Here is a 26,619-nt window from a genome sequence, read left to right on the forward strand (position 1 = left end):
ATATCATCAAATAATCAATCAGCCTTCTGATGTATCCTTTCTCTATGGTTTAGTATAGTTTTAGTATAGCATTCCTATAATATAATATAATAATCAATCAGCCTTCTGATGTATCCTTTCTCTATAGTTTTAGCATAGCATTCTTTTAATACAATACAATATCATCAAATAATAAATGAGCCTTCTAGTGTATCTTTTCTCTACTTCTTTCATATAGTTTTAGTATAGCATTCTTTTAATACAATATAATATCATCAAATAATCAATCAGCCTTCTGATGTATCCTTTCTGTATAGTTTTAGTATAGCATTCTTTTAATACAATACAATATCATCAAATAATAAATGAGCCTTCTAATGTATCTTTTCTCTACTTCTTTCATATAGTTTTAGTATAGCATTCTTTTAATACAATATAATATCATCAAATAATCAATCAGCCTTCCTATGTATCCTTTCTCTATTTTTTTAGCATAGTTTTAGTATAGCATTCTTTTAATATAATACAAATATATCATCAAATAATAAATCAGCCTTCTGATGTATCCTTTCCCTACTTCTTTAGTATAGTTCTAGTATAGCATTCTTTTAATGTAATATCATAAAATAATAAATCAGCCTTCTGAGAACATGCAGTCAGATTCCCATCTCTTCCCTCCTCCTGGGGGCCTCACAAACACCACACAGACACCACATCACCTTTCTCAGTATTTAACCTGCTTAATTTTGTCTTATTGTTGTCCTGAATCCACCTCACCTCCTAACCTATATCTAGGATTATAACGAGCACTGCTCTCTTATTCTGTGCTTATACAGGGGATTTGCATTTGCAGCTGCAATATAAATTATTATACAGTCTTTGGGCCCCTGAGCACGCATTTTTTTCCTCCAATATTGATTCTCTGTTCCTTTGTCATATTTCAGTAAGTCCTGATAGACTGAAGAAAAGACATGCCATTCCCTGAGGGCTGCATTAGCAGATTCTCTCCTGGAATTCTTTGCCCACATTACACTGACAGAAGCTGTTCACACAGTAAAATAAAAAAGTCCTTTTTGGACTAAAAACTGCTACCCAGGTCAGGCCAGCTGTCCTGCCTCTCACAAACCATTTTTTCAGGGGTTGTGGCAAGGGTCAAGCATTCTGCAGAAGCATGAGCTCCCAGAGTGTGCCTCAGCAGCAGCACAGGTACCTGCATGGCTTAGCACTGCAGCAGACAGAATCACCAGCTGAATTTCTCAGGTGACAAATTGGAAGTCACACAGGCTCAGCTTATGAACAATTAACCACCCCACTCATTAGCCCTCTTATTTAATGAGGAATTCCAAGCAAACACAGCCCCATCGTGCACTGCCTAAAGGCTTCTCTCTCATTAAAAGCAGGTACTTACAACATTTTCAGGGGATTATTATAAACACACATTGTACTTGACTGAAATATTCTTTATTTTAATGTCACAAACATATAAGCAATCCATGCCTTTGCTATCAGTTCATTAGTGATGAATATATATTAAAAGGGCTCTTTATAAAATTAAAGAGAAAAACACACCTACTGCCTGGCTTTATGCACAGAAAGTATGCAGAAAATACCACTAATGCAGAACAAACAGCCAAATACAAACAAATACATTAAGTAGGTCACATGAAATCATCACATCTGCCTAAGAATACTATGAATGACAACCATTGTAGCATTTACATTTTAATCCAGTTTAAATTCACGGATTAACTGTGGATCATCCTTGCACAAAACACCTCAGTGGTACAATACAGACTACAGATAAGAGGTCACCACTGCCAAGTAATTCCAGCAGAAAAATGTAGTGGTTCAAGTAGAGATGAGAGAAGCCTTGATCTGATGCTCTTTTCAGAGAATTCCTTCACAAACAGCAAAACAAAAAGCTCCCCTCATATGCAACGTGTTCAATTCATTATACAGCCTGCATTTGGTTTTATGAACCCAATCAAGGAATACTGATCACATCAATACCAGTGTGCCATGCAATTTTATTTAAATGAGCATTCAACTCGTTTTGGATGCAGGGAGGGGGATTCATTTGTTTTGCTGTGCCTCTCTTTAGCAGCACTAAAAAGGTGTTTTGCTAACCACAAAGGCTGCAATTGCCACATCATCTGTCCAGGTCCCCAGGCAACATCTGCCTGCCACCATCAGTGTGACAGAGCAATTTATGTCCTGAAGGGTGTCTGCTAGAAGCAGAGCAGCCCAGCTCCATTCCCCTAACTCCTTCTGCAGTCAGTTCTCTGCAAAGCCAATGGCAGAGTTGCAAAGTCAGTTAATTGAACTTCTCTCCTGGTTTTATGTGTCACAAGTCCCTGGCAGCTGAGATCTCTCACTTCTGGCAAAGGCAAAGCTCATCCTGCCTCACAGGAGAAAACAGGAATATACTTCCAGGGCTCCTCTTATCTTCCCAGTGGCAGGTAAATCTAACAGAAGCTGCCTTACCCAAACTGCCTTTGCACAAAAGTGGACTCTTCTGGCAGTACTGCAAAAGACAGCTCCCCATGCAGCAACTTCAGACATCCCCATGTCCCTGGAGAACATTCCAGAGATGGAGATTCCAGAGCAGAGTTTATTTTGCTTTAACACTGTGCTATTTCAGGTGGAAAAGTGGCATTAGCAGAAAGCTCTGAGTGTTCTCCCACACACTCAGGAACAGAACAGCAGTGCAAAATCTGCTGTAACACAGATTTACACACTCACAGTGCCACTGCTCAGGGCCAGCCACGCTGTACCTGCCTCCATTCAAAGCCAGGAAAACAAATACCCTGTGTCACTGCTGAGTCAGAAGTGACACTGATAAAGAGTGACACACTCCATGCATTTTCACAAGGCCTATAACAATTTTATTAGGAACCCATTCCTTTTTATACTCTAGGTCTCTACAGGTGGACCTGATTGGTCCTTTAATTAAAACACCATCACCACTGGCTAATTATGAAGACACCCATTTGTAAACAACCCAATGGGAAAACAGCTTGTTACAAAACACCACCTGTGGATTGTTTCCATTTGATTATCATTCTTTCTCTCCAGCTCCCTGAAATTTCCCAGACTGTTTCATGGGAAAGCTGATCTAGCTTTCTGTCTCTCTGACAAGACTGTCACACCCACAGGACCCCTTCATTAATTTCAGTCACTTCCTGTTGGAGTTCTGGATGTTGAAAATTTTAGACTTTCTGTACAAACAGACTCTGACTTCCTGGAGAACACTTCATTTGACCTGAAGTCATGGAACAGGCTTCCAAAATTGACTGGTAGCACTGAGATTATGGGTGTGTCGTTGGTTAGAAGTGTGTAATATCACTGGGAGGAAAATTTAAGAGTTTGGGATTTTAGAATATACTAATAAATAGGAAGAAAGATAGAAGTATTAGGGCAGGTTGTAGAAGCAGGTTGTTCTTCTTTACCTTCTTTCTTCTCCATGGGTTTGGGTGATATTTTATAGTTGAAGAGGAAAGTCCACAGTGGGGACTTTGAGAGATTAGTTATTGAGTTAAAAGTGAAAATAATTTAGGTGTCATTTCTTAATTAGATAGTTTAGCCTTAAAAGACCTTGTAACAAGAGCTAGTTAACCATTTTTGTGCCTTGTTAATGAAAAACTACAGAACTCACTGCTGTAAGACTGTGACACTGATAAAAAATAATAAACACCTGAGTCCGAACGCAAACTATCATCTCAAGTACCTTCAATCCCAACCTCAACAAAAATTAAAAATAAAAAACAAAACCAAAACCAACAACTTCCACTCACCAGTTTGCCCCTGTGCTGAGCAGACCTGGTCTCCCGGAGCGTGTAGACGTCCCCACAGACAGAGATCTCCCTCCACACCCCGGGCTTGGACTCCTCCGTGAAGCCTCCCTTGGGGTGCATCACCAGCACCCCGTTGGTTGTCAGTCCGTCCATGTGGCCATCAGGGTTCTTCCACTTGGCTGCTTTCTCCTGTGTGTGACAGTGACTATCAGAAATGCATCAAAGCAACCTAAAGAAAATCCTCTAACAGCTCCTAAAGTGCAGCCTCATTGTTAAAGACAATTATGACCACGAGTCTCTGCTGGTGATAACTCAGGCACATAAAAATGCAGTTTCTATTTAACACTGCAGCTGGTGCATTGGAGTAATAAAAGTCTAATGACAGTACAAGTTATCAACAAGTACAAGGAGATTTGGGGGCTTGAAAGTAACAGAATATAAACCAGAGCTTGCTTGTAACATCATTATTAGCAGTACTTACACCAAGAAATATATTTTTAGATGAGTCAAAGCCAGCTGCAAAGATCCTTGCTGTGTAGGGTGGGTTCCTGTCACAAACAATCCTGCAGGCAAATCGGGAGATGGTGCTCTGGGTAATCTGGGTTTCATCACTATTTTGATTTCCTGAAATAGTGTCTGTTACTACAAAGTCTATGGGGCTTTCTGTAGACCTCCCAACCTGCAAAAAACAATTAAGATAATGGTATAAATAGAAATACCCACAGAAGTATGAAGCATTGAGGACATAGTTTTGCCAGGTTAATACTTTACTGATGACATCAGCAAACTTCTGTCTACTGAACTTTTGGATGTTAAGATCCAACCAGAGTCTAACCTGTATTTCCACATTTGTCCTAGGCAGAAATACAACACAGACGTGGAATGACAAATTTTCACTTACCACAAGTGATGTTCATGCTTGCTTGAAACAGATCAACACAGCTGATCTGTTTGATAAGAGTATTGTCACCAAAAAAATGTATTATCACCTTGCTATTTCCTCATCCAACCACAGCAAATTACTTACCTCTACATTCTGTCAGCTGAGAAAGCACTAGCTTAGATTGACAACTTTTATTCACATTTTCCAGTTCCAAATACATTTGCCATGAAAATAAAGGACTTTTTTTAGACCCAGAACTTGGTTATTTTGATATGTCATAACAAAGAGTTACCCACCTTTATGTTTTCAGGATTTATAGTCCCAGAAAGAAGTGTTGTCAGACAAAACCCACCCTATGTTGAAATTGGTTCCTAATCATGCACATGCATGACTAACAGAATTTTAAAACTTTCTTGAGTTGAGCAGAAATGAAATACACCCAATAGTGTGTAGGAAGGAACACTGAGTAGACTCAGGAGTAGACAAAAAGATTTTTCTGTCTTGTCAGGTAAAAATTTTAATTCCAAATCTGGAAACATCTGGGGCAGAAAACTTCCTGACTACATGGATGGAAGGATCTGACTGCCAGACAGACAGCGAGGCTTTATCAATATTTCCACAGGCAAATTAGTGTTACACCAACTTTGAGCTTAACTGGGAGAGTGGAGCTGAGGAACAAGAAGTGGAACACAATATTAATTTTACAGACACCTTGTGATCAAACAGAATTAGGAATACTCTTCACTGAAATTACCTTCAGTTTTCAGGTATCTATACTGATATTAAATAACCTCCTCACTAAACATGATCTCATTGTCTCCCCAAAAGTTCCATTCTGCTCAGATCTTGATGGGGAGCCATGTATGGGTTCTATCATTAACAAACATCTCTGCAAACTAAACCTGCTTTAAAGAAACATTGTTCAAGAGTCAAGGAAATGAATATTATCCACACCTAAGCCTTGTCACAATTGGATTGATAGGAAGAGTGCAGGGATCTCAGCTGTGCTTCTCCTTCAAGCTCTGTTTGCAGGTTGCAGTCTAACACATGTCACAATTCCTGTCTCCAGTGACACATGCAGTTACTGGCTCCACACCCCAGGGCTCAGCACAGGCAGAAAATGGGATCAGCTCCCAGCACAGGAAATACTCAACAAGGCCTAATCAAAAGTCTACATTTCAATTTCTCACAGAAAGTGCCTACTAGAGTACCCAGGAGAGAGAGTTTAGAAACTATTTAATATGGGATATTCCTGATTTATAGAACTTGACAACTTGAAGCTAAATCTTACAAAGCAATATTCTTCTTCTTTTTACAGTATTATTTCTACCAGGCTTCTATTTCCCATCCAAAGCAATTCCTGCTAAGAGTCAGCACTGAGCAGCAGCAGGAACCTCATGAATAACTTTTGACTGTTCTCCATCTGTACAGGGAGTCTCTTAAAGGATAATCAATAACAAATATGAAATTAATTTGTTCATAACAAGTTTCTGCTTCTTGCAGTCTCTGAAATACATCATTCTCTCAAAGCCTTTAGATGCAATTAGAGAAAAATCTGCCTCATTTTTCCTTAAAGGATGACAAAGCACACAAGTGTGTGCTCCCAGCCTTGCATCACACTAATCATTCACCACAAAATTCCAATTTCTTAAGATAGAAGCATTAAGAGCTATAAACAGTGCATCTATGTGCTTTTTTAAATCTCTAGAATGATATGTAGTATTTTATATAAACACTTCACATTTGTGTCACAAATATGTATATCCAAAATCAAATCTTTTCAATATTTGGTGTTCTTCCCTTTTCCAGCTGAGAAAGCCTTCTGGAGGATCAGTCTCATGTATTGTGCTACTTTTCAGAATTTGAATTTATTTGAAAAAGTGGCCCTCAAAATCTGGCCATTTTCTCAAGCTCTGTATTAAGGCATGAATTTGGGTTTGAGATCATCTGAAAAGCAAGTACCTAAGGAACAAATGCAAAACTTGATGCTATCAAGATCCACCCTGCAGAACTTTCACCTCATCTGCAGCTGCAGCCAGAGCACAGTCACTACAGACCCAGTCCATTATTCAGAGCTGCTCTTTACACACTTCATTACTCATTTTTCTCCCATTTTCCACCACAGCACAGAAGACTTTCTTCTTTTAGCAACTTCAGGCTGTACTTTGGGACCCTTCTTGTTAAAACTGTGTCATCTGATTTGCCCAAGTTACTTCCAACAAGAGCCCATAAATGTGCCAGGTGCTGCAGAGGCAGCAGGGTTGTGTCCTCTGCAGGTGATTGTTAAACTGTGTGAGAGGCAGGCTTTGCTGCTGTCAGTAAAACACTGCTCCTGACAAGGCAAACTCTGCCAGCACACAATTGAACAGCTGCAGGTTCTTGGGCTTCAACAGAATTTCACTCTGGTGAGAGTGAGAATTGGATTCTGTGTCTTCTGAAGGGTCATTTTTCAGAAAAAAAATCAATGCTTTGTATTGAATGTACCTGCTTCTTGTATAAACTTGTGGTTATTTAGGGTAGGAGCTGCACATTTTGGGTTTTGTAGTGGCATGAGCAGATATAATCAACCCATTTTCACCCCATCAAACCATAAAGGAACAGGTTTAACTTCACCTAATGCATATCAACAGAATGGTTAAACTCTGAGGAAAATCTTCATTTATAGCAGCACATGGATGCTGGAGCATATAGAGCCTGGGGAATGCTAGAAGAACACATTTGTGCATTCTTTTTTGTAATTAAATGAAGAAATCTGACCTGGATGTCACTCAGACAAAGGTGCACAGCAGCATTTGCACACAGATTTCATAATATAGTTACATTTGAAAAACCCCAAAAACAAAACTACAAACAACACGCAGAGCAACAGCTCAAGAAGCACAGTGGGAATAAAGAACAAAAAGCCAAGTGATTTGCCCAGGATAATACATGTTAACTGCAGTCAAAGTGGGGTCCTAAGGCTCAGGATAATCCTGTGGTCCAGGAATTATCCTTCCCTTTTCAACTTGCACATCCTACACAAGCCAAGAACACACATTTAAAAAGAAAGCATCAAACTCCAAGCATTGTCTGTCCAAGTGATGCCTGACCAACAATGCAACTCTACTCTGTGGATCAACAGACATGAATTTTGTCATCAGCTACCACAGGGTTCCACTAAATATCCTCAAGGAACTTTTCTCCAACAGATTCATGAGAACAGTTACAATCTAATGGCTCATACAAATAATGGAAAGCTCTTCAGCTGCTGTGGTCCTGCTTCAGGGGGGAATTATTGCCACAGTCCAGCAGACCACTCCTGCAGGCCAATGCAGGGAATGCCATCCTCAGGAAAGAGCCAGAGAGCAGAAACCTGAACCAGGACACAGCACTCGAGGTCACACTGAGATCAAGTCACAGCAGGACCCTCCCCACACCCCAAGACTGAAATGGTGTCTTATTCCCCAAAACAGCTGTACCCACCACTAGGACACTGTGCAATAGATGTCTGTAGAGTATGCCCAGAAAAAGCAGCTCTTCTGCAACTCTTTATTCATTTTTTACTGTACTCAAGAAGAGGAAAATTCCAGCTTACAAAAATGGCTTTTCAAAATTTATATACAGGAAAAAATTGTGCTGTAGCTACTCAAGAGCTAAACAAGCATCACACAGTAACCCCAATGGATGGGTTACATTTTTCTTTCACTAGTCAACACAGAAAAACCTATTTCAGTTCATCCTGGCTGTTCAATCCTTCATTCTGCAGCAAATGAATAAGACTGGGTTTTAATCAATTCCTATTTGCACCTAATAGTTTCAGACACACTGGAAAATTTAATATAGAGCAAAACACAGAAGTCAAGAGAAGCAACAACACCTCCAAAGAGTTATTTCCTCTCTGTCAACAGCACTGAGCTGCTGACCCTTTTAAATATGAAAGGCTGAATGAGGAGGGATAACAATTCCTGGTGAGATGCTCTAGGTAACACAGACCTGACAGTCCAGAATAAAAAGGGTTGTTTGGCATGTTTGGGTGCTCCAAATTTGAAGTCTAAGTACACACAGGATTTCTGCTCTCTTTTAATACATAAAAATAACCATGGCACAAGAATAGCACTTAGGTTACTGGATTGGTAAATGATGCAGGCAAACACAAATGCAGGCAGGGGACACTGAGCACGTGCTGGACAATAGATGGGAGCTTAGGGAAACTCAGCCCACACCACCTGAGGGATCTGCACACCCCTCAGAACTCAGCATAATGAGTGAAATGATAAATATAATTTATCACTGCTTTGTCTCCCCTACTGCCCAGCTCCTTTTGCCTCCCTCCTTCCCCATCCCATGTCCTACTCCTTCCACTTCCTTTTTACTCCAGCTACATGATTATCTGCAGGGGGTGGGTGTAATTCTGTGCTCACTCATGAACCCAAACAGAGCACAGTACTGTGTGTCTTTGGAGAAAAGGCAGAGCACAATTAAAGGAGTAACTCAGTAAGAATATTAAGAGATGCTGCTGTGGGTTTGCAAAGAGCACAATAATGCAAAATTTCCAAGTGCTCCCATATATATAAATGCAGCTGGGTCAGACTGTGGAAATCCCCCAGGTCTCAGAGAATACCCAGAGGATAAGGCAGAACTGGGGTTTCTTATGTTGCTTGTAAAGAACAATCCAAGTATTTTAGAGCCTTACCTGAAACATGTCAGTATCTCTGTCATGAATATATTCCACTATAACTGTCTGGGTTCTGGATAATGTGTAAGAGATGCTGTGGTGGCCTTTTGAGCTGATTGCCTGTGGATAAAAAAAAAAAGTCTATTACACACAAAAATACTGTAATCAAATCATTTTTCTACATAAACACCTTTGCTGTGATCAGGAAAAGCAGTGTAGGGTAACATGTTATTACAAGGTTGGCTAAGCACATACAATAGGATTTCTTTTGTTTGTTTTTAATGGAAAACCCCTAACTGCACTTGTTTGTTTCTAGTTCAGAAGCACCCAATGCTTTTTTTACATTTTTATATATATTTTTACATACAGAATATCATTTTTATATGGTATTTTGTGTGTAAAAAATATTGTATTTTTTCCAAACACCTTTTTTACTCTGAAATTATATTTAATTCCTAACCCTTGCAGCAACTTGTACCCTAGCAAAGACTTGGAGCTGAGGGAGCTTTGGCTTGTTTATTTTTGAAGTAAGTGAACAATAGAACTGATTTCCAGTTAAAAGCCAGGACTTCAGGTGAAGTAAATTTCTGGTTGTATCAGGAAGAGCCCAGCAATTTTATATAACAGGTGACAAAATCCAGACTTTCAGTGTGGTTTTCCTCATTAAAGGGTACTTCTTACTACCTGTCAAAGTAGACTGGTGTCTATAGATATGGGATTTAGCATCAAAGATTAAAAAGGATTTCAGTATTTAAAAGAAGACAAGAGGAGGACAGCTCCTGTTTTCTGCTTTATCTCACCCAGACTGAGGGAAACGAGCTGAGAAACTGAATCTCCTGGCTAACAGAGCAATAGATGGAAATATAAAGGTCCATATAACCACACACAATTCTGGAAGGTAATGACTGTTACTGCTCAGAAAACACTTTGCAGACACTTAAGCAATGAATTAATAAGTTAATTAAGGCTTTCTCCAATTTTCAGTTAAGGGGATAATTTCCTCCCAGAAGTTCTCTCACTTGCTGCTTTCCTTTGTTCTGCTTTTCACCTTAAGAATTCACAGACAGGGATGGTTAAACTAAACAACTAAATATATTCTACTCATCTGCCTGCCATCCCTCACAAAAGCCTAAATTATGCCAAAGCTCCATCAATTATTGAACAAATCATTAAAAATCCTTCTGAATGCTGGAGGTATTAAAAACATCTATGTGCATACTAAAAGCCTACTAAGGGTTAGCAAGAGTATTTGACACAGAATTATTGAAAATACGTAATGGAAGAATTGTTTCTTGCAAACCTCATGCATTTACAACCAGAACTAGACAATGTTTTTACAATGTGCCCCTTGCTGGAAGTTCTAGCACCTGCTCTAGTGGAAAATGCCCTTTCCAATGGCAGAGGGGTGGAACTGGGTCATCTTTAAGGTCCCTTCCCACCAAACCATTCTAGGATTAGGTAAGACAACCTTTCCCAGAACTTCTTTTCTGCAAGAAAGCTTTTAAACAAAATTTGAAGACAAAGTCCAGGCATTGTAACAGCTGAAAAGTGATGTAAACACACTTGGTAATCAGTAATAACCACATTCTGAATTTCCCAGATCATTTATATTGTTTTGTGAAAACCACTACAGTGGCAAGAACAAATGGCACCGAAATGCAGTTTGGATTAAGTCACTACACTCTGGGACCTGCCAGGACACTGAGCTCTGCTCTCTAAAGTTTTTCCTCTATGCCTGTGTGACAACTAAGAAAGGGATCTCAAACCCTGGGCAGGTCTCAGGTGCTCCTAGGACATAAAAGAAATAAAGGTGTTCTCAGGATATAAAGAAATAAAGAAAAAAAGAATGAAATGAAATGAAGAAATCAACAGGAGACCCTTACACCTTAAGTTTTAAGCTTAATATATCAATAATCAGTTCATACTCATATTATCAGCTATCACCATTTCAAAGATCAGAAAGCAACAGCTTTCCTACACAAGATTTCACTCATTTCCACAGATCTCTGCTGCAGCTGGAATCCAGCAGAGGACAGGGTGTAAATGTGACAGTCCTGACTGAGCAGTGGCCACCAGCACCCAGGCAAAACTCCCAGGCAGGGACGTGTGGCCCAAGCTCACCCTGTGCCAGACAAGCTCCTGCATCACTTGGAAGCTTTGCTGAGAACCCAAGCTGAAAGTTTTAAGGTCTGATGGAAAAAACACAGAGGGAAACACACAAAAAGGACTTCCTGAATTAGTGAGTCAGGTCGTGGCCTACGCCTCCAGAGCTCAAGGCTCAGATATATTAATAATACTGACCAGGGTCAGTGTGTCCTCTGAAATTCCAGGCTAGGACATAATCTTCTTTTCTCTGCATGCTCCTTTCCCCTCCCAACTTTTCTTTCCCATCTACTCCCCCTCCTCTTTGTTTTCCATTATTTATACCCAGTTATTTTCAGTGAAGAAATGCTACATTTAATTTCCTGGAATTGTGTAATCATTTTTGGAAAAAGGCAAGAACGTTATGAGAAATGTTTCAACTTGTGTGCTTTCACAGCTTGCTCAGCACCAACAGTTACTCTCCAATTCAGACACTTTACAGATATTTTAAGTGCTGGTCTCAAAGCAATTGGCCACTTCCAAGTCAAAAAATAAAATTTAAAAAAGAGACAAGTAACAGTATTTTAGGAACTACACAAAACAGTGGAAGTTAAGACTCCTAATAAAACACTACTGCAAGTGGAATGCAGACAGAGGCAAAATCATGAAGGATTTTGACTGCTTGAGGAAATATTGAACCACATTACTACAAGTCCCAAAAGAGTCTGGAGATTGATTGCACAAATCTGGGGGTTTTTTTGCAACCAAAATAGTGAGTTTGCCTTTTTACTGCTTTTAGCATTGGAATTTTCCTGTCAGCAGGATTTCCCTCCTCAAACCCCCTCGATGCTGTCACATAATTGCCCTGGTGTAGCAACTGCAGTGGGAGAAAAGCCCTGACTCCTACAAGAATTACAGCAGCTTCACAAGTTTGAACTGATAAATTCAGAGTTTCAGGCTGGATAACACCATGTCCACCTTCCAGGCAGGAAACGGGATAAGGAAAAACAAGAGCTTGGCACTAAACTCCACACCTCTGCCTCTTCACCTCCACTCCAAGGCTGCCAAGATCCACCAGAGCAACACTGGGTATTTTCAAAGCTTTTTTTTAGAATCCACTAAGCTTTTGAATGAGTGGAATTGTAGAATCATTTTAATTTTAACACACCTTTAAGATCATCAAATCCAACCATAAATCCCAGGATTGTGGTTTCACCTGAGTAGTGAGGGAAGGGAAATCTTCCTTCAGGCACTCCCAGCATTTTGGACTCCTTTACTCGAGCAGTTTGTTCCTATTTTTCAGGTTCTTAAAAGTTTAATGAAAATTATAAATTGAACAGGAAAAAAAAAAAACACCCTGAATTAGTTTCCAACAGATACAAATGCTGGAAAACCTCACTAACATCCATAGCCTGAGCCTACCAAGCCAACCCAGGCTGGACACAGAAAATTCCAGCCCTTGTCCAGCAGGAATGCTGGGGAAACACAGGCTGGGTGAATCCAGCTGTCCATACAACATTTGGTTTTCTACATTTAACTGGCTCGAGGTTCTGAGTTCAAGTAGCTCCCTTTGGAGAAAACAGAGAGCAAAGTGAAGGTGAACTGACAAAAACCCTGTGGAGGAACAGGGGGAACAAACAGCAGCAAGAGATTTTTCCAGAATGATTCCACTGCTAGTGACTATGTCCATAGTGGGGCTGAGGGATTTTAGGAAGTCCAAATGCCAAACAAAAGCAGGAGGGGAACCCTGAGTGCCACATTCTACGTGGCATCAAGGGACAGATTTGCCCAGCACTTTTCCAAGACAGGGCTCATGTTTGCACAGCAATCCATCCAACTCCATGGGGCTTCCCACATGGAGGCTCCAAGCCTCACTGCTGAGCAGGAAGATTCCTCCCTATTGCTCCAGGCAAACCCCACAGCTCCCCCCACTACCTCAAGATTTGTGTTCTGGTGATTTTGGACCAAAACTGCCCAATTTTAACAGAGACTGAAAGGACCCATGACCGCACAACAACATGGCCCAAGCAAATGTTCCTCTTTTTTTTTATTTTTCATTTTTCAACTTTGCTAGTAGCTCAAGTTTCCAGTTATATCCTTCCTGCTGGCTGGAATTCCACTTGGCCTTGGTTTTTCCCCTGCCTCCTTACACACACTTTTTCATTCTTGCTCCTTTCTCTCCGTTTTGAGAACAAAACCTCGTTCCAGCACTTTGCCCTCACAATCAAAGCAGCAGCTAAAGGCTATGACTTGCAAATCTGTCAGGTCTCAGAGGAGCCAAGATCAAATAGAGATCAAACAGAGTCTGCTTTCCCAGCAGCAACACTGCAACTCTGGCAGCCCCTGGAATATCTCAGTCCATCTGAATTCTGTGCTCTGCACTCACTCCCCTGGAAAGGGGATGCTATCAGTTTTATCAGCATTTCAAGAAGGGAGAAAATCAAATTGCCTCACCCCATGTAAAGGCACCTCACAGATAAAGGGAATAAGAATATATAAAGGTTATATTTAAAACCAGTGTTTCTTAGTGCTCTGCTTTTTCAGCCAAGATACAGAAAAAGGAGGGAACAAAACTAGAATTTAACAAATCTTCAACAGATTATCCCCAAGAGCAGAAATAGCTCTTTCGTCAGAATTTCCACCTTTTTCTCCTACACTGCATTTCTATCTGTGCTCAGCCAGATGTTCCCTGCCTGGGATCATGTCCTGGTGTGCCACAGCAAAGCCCTGCACACTTTGTGACAGTGCTGCTCATTCCCCTGAGCCACCTCCAGCCCCAGAGTTCAAGAACAGGTCAGGAGCTCACTGCACGATTACATCAACTTAACACTGTTAAGTCAAACCTTCCGTGTCAGGAGCCTGTCAATGAACTACAGAAGCAGATCCCAAAATTCTCAGAGCCTTTACTTGCAAAGCTTGTAGGGAAACAAGTCTAATCCACTTCTAGAAATAGAGATTTCATTGCTTCCTCCTGGCTTGCACACCATGCTCCCAAGGAATGAAAAAAAAAAAAAAAATCCTCTGCATTTGGAAATTTGAAATGAATTCCCTTGTGGCAGGTGAGCTCCCCAAAGAGGGCAAGAGGGACTTAATGTTATTACAGTCACCAACTCTTGTGCACTACAGCAGAAATAAAAGCTAAAATCCATTAAGAAAGAGGCAGATGTCTCACAGGAAGGGCTGCTTCATCAGAATAGGATTTTTAGTTTAGTTAATTAGGTTGGATTAGGACAATAAAATGATTTATGAGAACACTTTAGTTTTCTTTGTTGGTAGCTGAGCTGACCGACACCACAGTGACGTGTTTAAAATTAATGACAGCAGAGCCTTCATGAGTTAAATGCTTTCAGACTTGGCTGCCAGCCTTCCATTGCTTTTATAAAAAGAGAACACAAGAAACACTCAGGGATGTCAGACAAAAGATCTTGCAACTTAAAAGGAAGCTTTAGCCAGCAAGGAAGGAAGCCTTCAAAAGTGAAGAACACATCCCATTTCCACTGGATTTTTGGACAGACTGGCTGCCAGAGCCAGCAGACTCTGAGTTATCGTAAGATAACCTAACAAAAGCTCCTGAGCATGAGCCACTGATATTTTACCCACATCAGAAAAGCATGTCCACCACTTGGGAAGTTTCCCAGCAAATTAAGATAAATGCCAATTCATAGATCATGAGCTAAAGACTGTTTGCAATTTTACTCTGTCTCAAACCTAACAGTAATTGCCCAGAATTGCTGCTTCTCTAAGACAGCATTTCAATACATTTACACTGACCTCTGCCTACTGATACAGCCATTATATATATACTGTAATTTTCCTACAGCCTTCTGCAAAGGACACATTATTATTATGGAAAACTTCAGGGTTTAATGTGCCTGTAGGAGAGACTGAAATATCTGAATCAACCAGAACCACTGGCCCAGCTCTTTTAACTCTGCATCTGCTTCCTGCACAGCTCCATACAAGCCCATTCTTCCAGGATTTTCCCTTTCTTTATAAACACTGCAACTGCAACAACATCTATGCAGTCATTTTTGAAATATCAATGTTAACACCTTGTCTGTCTCTAATACTTCAGCTGTCAATATTCTCTTGACAACTAAATGAGTATTAGGAAATGGCCAAAAAAACGACCAAGAGCCAGTAACTGCATGTAGGGAAGGAAATGTGCCACCCCAAAGAAATTAAATTTTGTCACTTTGAAACAACCTATGTGTGGCACTGTCTGCAATCCCTGTCAAAATGAACAAGTTGAAGCATGAAAATAGCAGGTCACCTACCCCACTTCACTTTCCTGAATGCAGATCACCCCCCAAAACTCAAAGCTCAGTGACTACACAGAAACAAAGTCAGCACAGAGTGATTTTATTTACACTTCACATTTTTATGGCTTCTGAAGCATTCCCAAGTTTGTTCTGTGCACCCTTTCCTGCTGAGGCTGGAGGGGACAGAAGGGACAGCACATTTGTCTGGAGCACACATCAAAGCCATCTGCTCCAAGTGCACATGTGGGGTTGTGTGTTGCCACTGGAGCACTTCACCATTTATCAACTCAACAGGCAGATGTTAAACCCTTTTGTCCATTTGCTGAATCTGTGTTGTTTTAGACAAGCAGCCAATACCACACACAGCACCCTCTCTAGAGAGGCAGCATCAAAAACATGCCATTCCCTAATTCTCTGGTTGGGTCCTGCAGCAAGGAAGGAGGCAGAAAGGGAAAAGTTTCCTAGATAGGAAACTTTCTAGTTTTTCCTAGATAGGAAACTTTCTAGTTTTTCCTGGATAAGCTACTGCAAAGCTAAGTTGGGGCTGATAAGACACTTGGCTAAACTCTGCTTTTCAGAAGAATGTAGAGTAGGGTACTCCTCAAACAAAAAGGAGTATTCAAAACATCTTCAAAATGCACAGGGGGTGTTGGTGAAAGTGCACAGATTGAAGTTAGGGGTCCAAACCATCATTTTTTCAGCCACTGACCAGACCAGAGTCCCTCCTCATTCCTAGGACTCCTGACCAGCTCTACAGCTCAGTTGTTCCCCCAAATCAGTAAAAGCAGCTCAAAGTAGACACCAGTTTATACCAACACACATCAACTTCATGACACAGTAGCTCAGGAGTTGCTTTGTAAATCACCAACTTTTGGTGGTTGTGAACCAACACTTTACAGAACCAACCTATGAATCATTTTCTTCTGCCTAATCTCACTTTTTCACTTTTCCAGCCCTTAAGATCTTTCTTCTCTCCTTCCATTTTCTTCTGCCATGTTCAGTAACGATATATTACAAGTGATCTTTCATCCATCTTTGGAATTATCTGTGTTTTTCCTCCTTTAGTCAGTTTGCTGAATTTCTCCCCCAAACAGACCAGAGCCAGAGCCAGCTCAGAGGCATCACACAAAACTGCAGCAGTGTCAGATACATCAACTACCCAAAGCATAAATCATCCTTCCCAAAATCCAGAATGCTCCTCTGGACACATTCATGCCTGCACATTGCTGTGCCACTTCCTAGCACAGCTGCTCTAGAGCTGCCTGCTGGGAACCCTGTGTTGAGGGCAATTTCAGCTGCTTTGGAGCCTCAGGAGACATTTCTGTCTATCACTGTCCTATGCAGAGTTTCATCTGTTTCATAGGAGACCTTCAGTGGTGTTGTATCAGACTGTCACATGCAGATTTTTGGCAGTTTTGCATTTTTTTTTATATTTCCAGTCAATAATAACTTTTCCATACTTAAAAAAAAGAAGCCACACTAATTCTTATTTATTCCAGCAGGGATTCTCTTTTCATTGTCTTAACTGATCACTACAGACTATATGGGGATCCTTCACTGTATCACAGATTAGATTTCCATATTCTTCTCAGTACAGATTACACTCAAATTATTTAATAATTTTTGGACACCAGTGAGACTTTCCCTCATGTGTGAATTTGTAAAGCAAAACTTCTGACCCCAAAACTCCTGGTATTAATTTCCTAAGAGTAGGATTTCTCCAGGAAGACTACAGATTTAAACATGAAGGCACATAAACATGATTTTGTCACTGCAGCTGGATCACATCCCCAAATCTCTTGACACACCCACAAAAATATCAGTAATTAGAGAAGGATGCAACAGTGTTTGTAACTGAACATTCTGGTGCCAACAGTCTACAATTCATTTATACACATCAGAACAAAAGCAGCAGATGCCTGGCTGCACTCATGTATTTGGGTATGCCAAGCACACAGAATAGCCACAAATTAGAATCCTTAACTAAAAGCCAGACAAAAAAAAAAAAAAAAAAAAGAAAAAAAAAAAGAAAAAATATAGTGATAAAGTCCCCTCAAGGGCTTCTATCAATCCACAGCCTGAAAGATTTGTACACTCAGCTCATCAGCAGTGAATGCTTCTGTGAATCAAAGCACCCCTGAGCACCAAGCTGTGCCTGCCTGCCAAGGAGAGCACACAATAACACCAGGAGAAGCTGCAGATCATTCCACAGCTCCCAGAATCCATAAACTGCATCTGACATGACTCAGTTCTACATTAAGACAGCCAAAGACTCTCCAGACAGTTACCTTAACAGACCTGTTAAGCAGCTGCACAAAACTCTCTCAAGAGGATGGGAGGGAAAAAAAGGCAAATTCTTCTTGCCAAAAAGCCATTCAGTGCTTCTAGAAAGCAGCTAAGATTTTATAGAGCCTATCAGGGACAGAAGCTGCTTTCTAGAAATCACACTATGGAATACTGGCAAGACAGAACAAACCCAAAAGCAATCAGATTATTTTTTACTGGTCTGGGATTGCTGCAGGAACTGCAACAAGTCATTGCAAATTGGACTCTGTGGCAATTTCCTCCATGGAGACTTTCAATAATAAAAAAATATCATGTAAAATAGTTCAACTGGTGCTTGAACCAAGTTAGGCAAACTTGACAGTAGCTCTGGGCAGAAGTGTGTTAAGCCCACTTTTCAAGCAGAGCTTCCTTATTGCAAGGGATTTCTGGGGGCAGAAGGCACAAACCAGGTAAATCTGTAGGATCTGGCTCCTACAGGGATAAAAGGGATGATCTGACCTCTCAGTTCACTAACAAGTTAACAGCCCACATCTTGCATGTGGAAAAAAAATTATTTTGGGCTTCTTTAGCCCTACAAGAGCACAGCAAACACAGTATTTGTAACCTTTCCAGTTCTCATTTATACACATTACCAAGCATCTTCCTGGGCAAAGTTCAGAGCTTACTCACATTCCTTACACACAACTTAGTGTATTTAAAAACACACACACTCTGAACTGTGTTTAACTGAGCTATTTAAGTGATTTAAGTCAACAAGATAATACATAAAACAGCAGTCAGAATTAAATCCTGATTTATGTGCTGCATGGGAGTTGAAAAATCAAGTTGCTAACAAGTGGGAAGCAAGGAGCTTTCCTCTCCACATGTGCAGCTGCCAGGCTCATTCCAAAACATAAGTGACTGTAAACCCCTCTGGTGCTGTCTCTGAATCTGTGCAAAAAAAGGCTGGTCCTGATTCCCAAACCTTTCTAAATTATACAAGGGATTAAAAAAAAAGACCATCTCTGCAGCCAGGACGTGTCAGGGCTCTGGGGGATGTGGGACGAGCACTGCCTCCCCACTCTGCAAACTGAGAAACACTGTGAGAAAGCAAACCCCATTCTCAGTCACCAGAGCTACAACAAAGTGCTTACAACCAAATTTAGGATTCATTTATCCCAGAAGGTTTTGTCCCTGAGTGTTACTCCAGAATTTATCCAAGATACCAGCCAGGTTCACAAAACACAAGCGACACCAGCAGAGGGAGGTTCAGCTGAAAGCCACACATTTAACTTCAGCATCTTTGTGTGTTTACTGAGCTTCAGTGTGGAGTGAGGGATTGGGGAAAATATCAATACCAACAGCACACTATTGAGCAAAGCAAGCACAAAAGAACTGGCTGACAGCACTTGAGCCAAAATACAGGTCATGTCTGCCACTAAACAGCTTTGACAGCAGTGTGCAGCCAAAAGGAATTTATAGGAGAATCCACCACTGTCACTTCCTAATACAGGTTGGATATTAAGAAGTTTTTTACAGAAATGGTGATAAAGTTCTGGAATGCTCTGCCCAGGGAGGTGGTGGAGTCCCCATCCCTGGGTGTGTTTAAAACAGACTGGATGTGGCACTGGGGGCCAGGGTCCATGATCTTTAAGGTCACTTCCTACCTGGTCATTCTGTGAATTCTGCTGTAAATGTGCCCCATCCTCAGCCCCCATGCCCAGAGCAGAGGGCTCTGCCCCATGGTTTATAAAATCATGGGATTGTTTAGCTCCATTTCAAACCCCAGAGTGTGAAAGGGTGAGCACAGGGCAATTAAGAGGCAGGAAAATTCCAATCTGCAGAGAGGCCTTCCCAGAGCAGCCACATCTGCTTCTCTCCCATCAGATAAAGACCACCACAGCCCATTACTATTCTGAGTTGGTAGCAAAACCCTTCCCTTTACAGCTTTGGAATGGAATAAATTTAGCTTACTCTAGATTGTACTGAAGGATATTCTGCAGCCCAATTCCCAGTGTTCAGAGAAAGTAATTAGAGGATTAGTGGCCTCTATTGCTCTCCCTTCCTGTTATTTTCATTGTGTTCTCAAATTTGAATCTTCTGTCGTTTTTCAGGAAGATTGATACAGACAGAGGAGAGGAAGGGAAATTTATTTCCCTAAAATTTAAATCTATCATGCCAGCTTAAAAATTCAAGCCACAAAGATTCATTTTAAAATTTATGATCCTGGAATTTGGGTTTAGCAGGCTCTACTAGATGCATCCACATCAGGAAATTACCACTTATCTTTTCTACAGTTTATTAAAATTTAAAGCAAGCTTTACAGGCAACTTGCTTTCTATTCATATGTAATGTCAGATAAGAGAACAGCTCATCAGAAGCTCTGCACTTCACACAACATGATTTCACCACTGATATGACCTGCTTTGCCCCTCTCCAAAACAGCCTGGCTCAGGCAGAAGGGAAGCACAACTCCATCCCATATTAACACTTTTTTCCCAGACCCAAATTATCTGAACACACACACAGACAAAGATTATAATATTTAAAAATATACTTTTAATTTTTTTTTATTTTAAAAATAAAGAGGTAGAGCACAAATCTAATGTTGCAGGAGCAAAATTATGGGATATGTCACTATTTCTATGAAAAATACAATTTTCCCAGTGGCAGGTGGGATTTGGGGCTTTATATTGAATGAAACAAACACTGAGTAACAGTCTTAAATAATGACACAATGCACTTAGCAGGCCCACAGTGTTAATAAGGCACAGTTTTAATTAGGTTTATAGAATATTCAGTGCTTTCTAGGATAAAGCAGCCCACATTTATGTGGAGAACAGGTTTATGAAATTACATACAACAAAAAGCACTTCAAGGACCTTTTTTCGTCCCTCAGCATGCCTGGGTAGAAGTTCTTGACATAAAAATTAATTGTGTTTTCCAGTATTAACTGATTTAAAGTATGGTTTTAATTTGGTGTCTTAAATTACTTGATTTCTTAAATCAGTTGTTTAAGCTAGGTTTTAGCAAGGAGGAAGGAAAATCTTTGCTGTGTTGATTCTTCTCCTGGCAGAGCTCTGAATCCCAGTCTCATGCCAGGTAAGGGTATTTAGCACCCAGCACTATCAGGCTGCCCATAATAAAGATGATATATGTATTCAATATTATTGCTTAATTTAAGAAAAAAATCATGAATTTACACACATGATCCTGAGCAGTATTTGACATGTTTCAAAGCATTTCACTATCCACAATTTTATAGCTTTACTGAGAGCAGGACTTGGAACAGCTACTACACATTTCACACACAGCTCAAGAGATCACTGCTTACCCACCCATCATTTTTATGCTGGAGATAAGAAGAAAAAAAATTTCTCTTTTGCAACCCTCTGCCAAAACCCCCATTTTGACTTTCCAGAGAGCTGCCCCATAAATCCCAGAATCATTTAAATCATTTCCCCTGTCCCTTTCCTCTGCACCAACCTCCATCTCCAGACCTACCTGCCCTTTACAGTCTCTTCACTGAACACCTACTGACAGCTGTTACATGATTGGCAAAGCATGTATTATATTCATATATATATAAAATTAAAAACACTGAAATCACATGCTTTGGGTGCAGTTTTAGTCACATTCCTGTGCACTTCTGGAATACTTGGATGATATCCAGAGGAAGCCCCAAGACACTGTGGATGAGTGAATTAAGAAGCAGCTCTGGTGACTCCTTGGAGCAAACACTGCCTACAAATAAATTATCAAATCATCTCATGCAGGCTGTAGAAAAATCATGAGTAATCCGTTTTTTTTTTAAATAAACAGCAGTGGTTGTGAAGATCAAATTGCAAGAACTCTGCCACCACTCTGCTGAGCTAAGAAAGCAATTTAAGAATAGCAACCGTGGGAATCTGCACTGAAATCAATTGATTCTTTCACAAGGTATGAACTGTAAAGCTACAAAACCCAGCAGGAAGCCTAATTAAAGACAACAGATGAAAATGGCAACCCAGATCAAATGCCAGATTAAAAAAAAATAATTAAGAGCTTACATATTTTTAGAGCAAATATAATAAATGGAAATCCAAAAAGATAATCTCTTCAAAGTCAATATAAATGAAGAGTATATTTAAATTCACATTTAATATAATTATAACTGAAAAAAATTTATCCATTTTTCTAACAACCACCCAGCAAGCTGGTACAGATTCACTGATCCTTAAAAGCAAGAACTTAATAGCACAGCAATGCTGCAGAAATGCAGACCACAGAGTGCAGTGCCAACACAAAAATTCTTTTAACCTGCAAATAGTGCACCAATAGTTGGCCTAACTTAAAGAATTCCTTTCAGAAAACTGCAGCAGAGCCTCTCTTGGCTTCCACAAACATTGAAGGAGAGGTTGGAGTGTCTCAGTAACTGAATGCACTCCCCACTTGCAGCCTGACTTCCAACTACCTCTGTCCCAGTTATCTTGTCCTATCAAAACATTCATTTTTGCATTGACCTTCCAATGTTTTATTAAATCTCTGGGATAATGGCATGTGTTCTTTAACAAGCAAGGTAATGTGTAGAAAATATTTCACACCTAGAAGGTGTTTTATTCAGCTACATTAACCCATCCTGCTCTCTCAACCTCTACTATTATTATTAATACAGCTATTACAAGTAATAGGTAATTCAGAACACCTTTTATTACAGTATCTCATTTTGACCTTTTCATTTCTGTATGTGGCAACTGACATAAAATTATTTCCACTCAGGAGATTTGCCCTCTGATTGTTAAGTCAGGTCAGGGAGTGTGGATAACAGGGATTTTAAATGATGGCACAGACGCCATAAACCAAAATTTGTGGTTGATTATAAACTACATTTTACACTTTATACAGCATCATTCCAAATTTACAATTCCCCAGATGAAACAAACTCGAGTTTGAGGTCTTTTGGTATTGGATTTTGTTACTGAGCCTCTGTAGGAGTAGCAAATAATCCCTTAAATCTCACATCTGCTTTGCCTAATGAAGCACCAGGAACAAAAGGCCCCAAGAGCTGTGAGGGTTTCCCTGCATCCATCAAGGCTCAGGGCTCTCACCCCCTTCCCTGATGTCTCTGCAGACAGAGCTGGAGCTACAAATCACATATGGGCTCTAAAGATGGGATCTGCCTTTAATCTTCCCACACTAATGCTTCCCAGGTTTGTTTTTTTCCCCACATTATGTACGCAGAGACTTTCACTATGAGCATCATCATTTTCTACACCTAAAAAAAAAAAGGTTCCATTTTAGCACTTACTCACAAACAGCCCTAATTTATTTTTACAACAGCCATTACCCTCCCATTGCACACACTGCACACAGTGCCTACTACAACACACAGGAACATTTTCCATCATTTTCAAAACCCTGCAGTTACTGGGATACAACTCACTCCACCATCCACCCAGACCCCAAAGACAACAGTGAACACCTGCTTCAGAATAGCCAAATACTTCTGCACACTTAATATTTTCTCCAAAAGACCACAAAGAAAATATAATTTATATTTTTAAACAGAATTACCTAATCAGGTTAAATTTTCCCTATACCAGCTATTTTCCAAAGTCATCCTGTTGTCCCCCACATTGGTTTAAATGCATCACATTTGGCTAAAACATATCAATCTGCTTCATGCTAATTTGATTTCATCAATGAAGTGTAAAATACACTAAATTAAAAGGAAACCAGATTTCTTCAAAGAAATCAGTTTTCATAGAGCAGCATGTGGAAATTCCTAGGCAGCTGCTGGAGTTCAGAATCAAACTGAGGCACTTTGTGCCAGGTTTCTTGGGCAGTTGTGGTGAGTAACTTGTGCAACAGCTCATTTCAGCTGCCAGTTTTCATTTGCTGCTATTCCAGGCACAGTCTCCCCATTCCCTCCTTCAAATCAGTTTTTCTACTCCTGTTTGAATCCTCTCCAGCATTTCAGAATCCTTCTGAACACTTGACAGCAGATCTGTACTGGATAACACAGACTCTTCAATTCCACAATTCCCTGCTCATCCCAGTCCAGAAATCCATTTTTACAGAATTCCATTTTTACCAATTGGAGACAACTCATTTCCAAGGCACAGTCCCTGTTGCAATACCAACAAGCCATACTGAAATCCTCCATATATTTCACTTTGCTACTATTTTGGTTATAGTTAATTCTAACTAATGTGTTTTTTTAGAAAGCCCATTTTTAAATGGGGAAACCACTCAATGCAGCTGTTTCATTTTACTTACCCTTCTAACACTTTAACTGCTACCAGTTTTATCAAATGAAATTTATGGGGGTTGTTATTTGGTGTTTTCTTTGTTCTTTTTCAAAGGTTTTCTTTCATGTGATGCATTCAATGCTAGAAAATTGCTTACTACTATGGAATCCCATTAGTAACCAGCTCAGGAATTGCAATTTCACAAATAATTTACCAGGATTTAAATTAATTAATACCCAGCTGATAACAGTGAAGATAACATCACCTAAAGCTCTTTTCCATTTCTCTCTTTTTGGCTTTTCATCCCAGTGTTCAGTGGTGCCACATTCCCATCCTGCACAGGGACCTACCTGGTCTCTCGTGTTCCCTTTCCAGCTCTCAGAGGACCATTAAAGCTCTTCAGGAATTCCCCACTGTTCTCACTCCAGCAATCAATTACCAAGCCAGCAGGTGCTCTCTCCCTCTCTCTTTAGCCACTTAGGATCCTTGGGAACACACTCATTTAGAAAATGGTATTTCTAGGAAGTCCTCAATAAACCAGGAGTCACCTTATAACCCTGCAGTGAACAGGCACCTGCTGTTCTGCTGTTTTCCCCAAATACAGGGAGAAAATGTGTGCAGAGGGATGAAAAGGCAGCAGGGAGGTGCTGTGCAAGCTTTGGGAAAGGCACAGCCAGGCTCTCTCCTGCTCCCAGCAAACTCAGAGAGTGCCTCATTACAGAAAAGGGATCCAATCAACCCAAATGGATGAGGAACTGATCCCTCCCTCATGAACACGAGGATAAATAGTTTAGAATTCCTCATTTCCTCTTTACTGCATCCTCATACACTTTCTCAAAGTGTCCTTTATTATACCAACATCTCATTTACACTCAGCAAGTCACAGAGATGTCAGATTCCTCACATTATTATGTAGGCAAGCAAGGAATTTTTGGGACTAGAGCCTGCTAAATGAGTTTCTCCCATTTACTGCTTACCCCAGGCTGTTCACCTCGGTACTTTTCCTTGTCTTCAAACGCAGCCAAAAATTCCACCTGCAGAGGGTTGGAGTCATGCCTCTCATAATTCACCTGCCATTGAAATGCAACAAAATGATGCACAACACCAGAGCAGTTAATTCTCACTGGTTTTGGTACATTTTCTCCCCCCTCCCCTTGCTGAGAGCATCTGAGAAATTCAGGATTTGCATCTTGCCAAATCTATATATTGACATGCTCTCTTTTAAGTAAAATATTTTGAATAGATCTGTCCACATTACTACAATTTCTAAAAATAAATATTGAACAATAGCTAAAGCTCACTTTCCAGGCAGAGAGCTCTGAATTGCAGGTAGCTACTTAAGCACATTCTTTTCAAAATATTATAGACATTCCCTTAACAAGGAGTTATAAATGCATGACTAAACTATTCAGTTCCCCTTACTTGCACTCAATACTTAAATGCTGGTAAAGATATCACTATGAAAAGAGAACTATGTCCTACTAAAATATATGAGCCAAAAAAGCATTTATTTGTTAAAAAAAATATTTAAAGGGTCTTGAAACAACAAATGAACAACAGAGACAATTTTCTGCAGTGGAAAGTATAAATGTAAGACAGCTTTTGTGTCCATAACCAAATATATCCTTATTACCGTTTTGTGCTGCCACTCAAGCCTCAGCTTTGATAGCTAAAATAGTCAAATTAAAGGAGGTTTAAGTGTTATGAAAAGACAAAGCACTACCTGAAGAAGGAAATGTTACTATGAAGTGTAACTAACAGTCTGGAGGGTCTCAAGTATTAAGTACTTGCCCTCAGGGTTGGATCAGCAAATCTAAAATTTCAGGAAAGCCTGCTTAAACCCACACTAGTCCATCATGAAATTGTTGTTAGAGGCTTTAAGAGTTAGAGCATTATGTGCCTGTCAAATTGCATTAAGCAATATTAGAAATAGAGCAGTTTAAAGCCATTTTGGGGCTGAAGTGTCCCTGTCTTTGGCTGACAGCAGTGGAGGAGCTGATGCAGCAGAACCCTCGGTACTTTTGCCATATCACAGCTGTGGGGGAGAGAGTCTGGGGCTGGAATGGGGGTGTGTATTCTGTTCCTATCTGTGAGCAATTATCCTCTGCTAATTGGGCAGTTTTTTCTTTCTCTCTCCCACAGCCAATCCTCCCTCCAGGGGATCTCTGCTGTCCATGGCCACTGAGTGTCCCTGCAGGGCTGATCCAATTCCAGCATCCCATGGGGAGATGCTGCATTGCCCAGGGGAGGAGCCAAGCATTCCTACCTGGATCCAATCTGAGCTTTGGGACAGCCCAGCAGCCTTTGCCCAGTGCATTGCCAGAGGAGCAGCTTCTGCTGCCCTGCATGGCCAGAGGGAGCCCAGGCCCATCTGCAGCAGCCCTGGAGCTGCAGAGGAAAACTCCCCCCTTGTGCAGGATCCCTGCTCCAGCAGAGCCACAGCTGGCACTGCAGGAGGGCTGAGCCCCCA

The 26,619-nt window shown here is 40.5% G+C and overlaps 1 protein-coding gene across 2 annotated transcripts in view; it reads right to left on the minus strand.

The window, feature by feature from the left end:
* The window catches only part of PELI2 (pellino E3 ubiquitin protein ligase family member 2), a 72,502-nt gene that overhangs the window by 6,884 nt on the left and 38,999 nt on the right, over positions 1 to 26,619 (minus strand). The window contains exons 3-6 of one of the 2 annotated variants that reach the window (XM_054634605.2): positions 25,127 to 25,219; positions 9,329 to 9,430; positions 4,255 to 4,452; positions 3,774 to 3,962 (exon numbers count right to left, since the gene is read on the minus strand). In XM_054634605.2, the coding sequence (XP_054490580.1) occupies positions 3,774 to 3,962; positions 4,255 to 4,452; positions 9,329 to 9,430; positions 25,127 to 25,219 (582 nt within the window). The remainder of the gene's footprint in view (positions 1 to 3,773; positions 3,963 to 4,254; positions 4,453 to 9,328; positions 9,431 to 25,126; positions 25,220 to 26,619) is intronic. The other variant, XM_054634606.2, reaches the window with a different exon arrangement.

The sequence above is a fragment of the Agelaius phoeniceus genome, chromosome 6 (genome assembly GCF_051311805.1).
Source record: "Agelaius phoeniceus isolate bAgePho1 chromosome 6, bAgePho1.hap1, whole genome shotgun sequence".
Taxonomy (NCBI): domain Eukaryota; kingdom Metazoa; phylum Chordata; class Aves; order Passeriformes; family Icteridae; genus Agelaius; species Agelaius phoeniceus.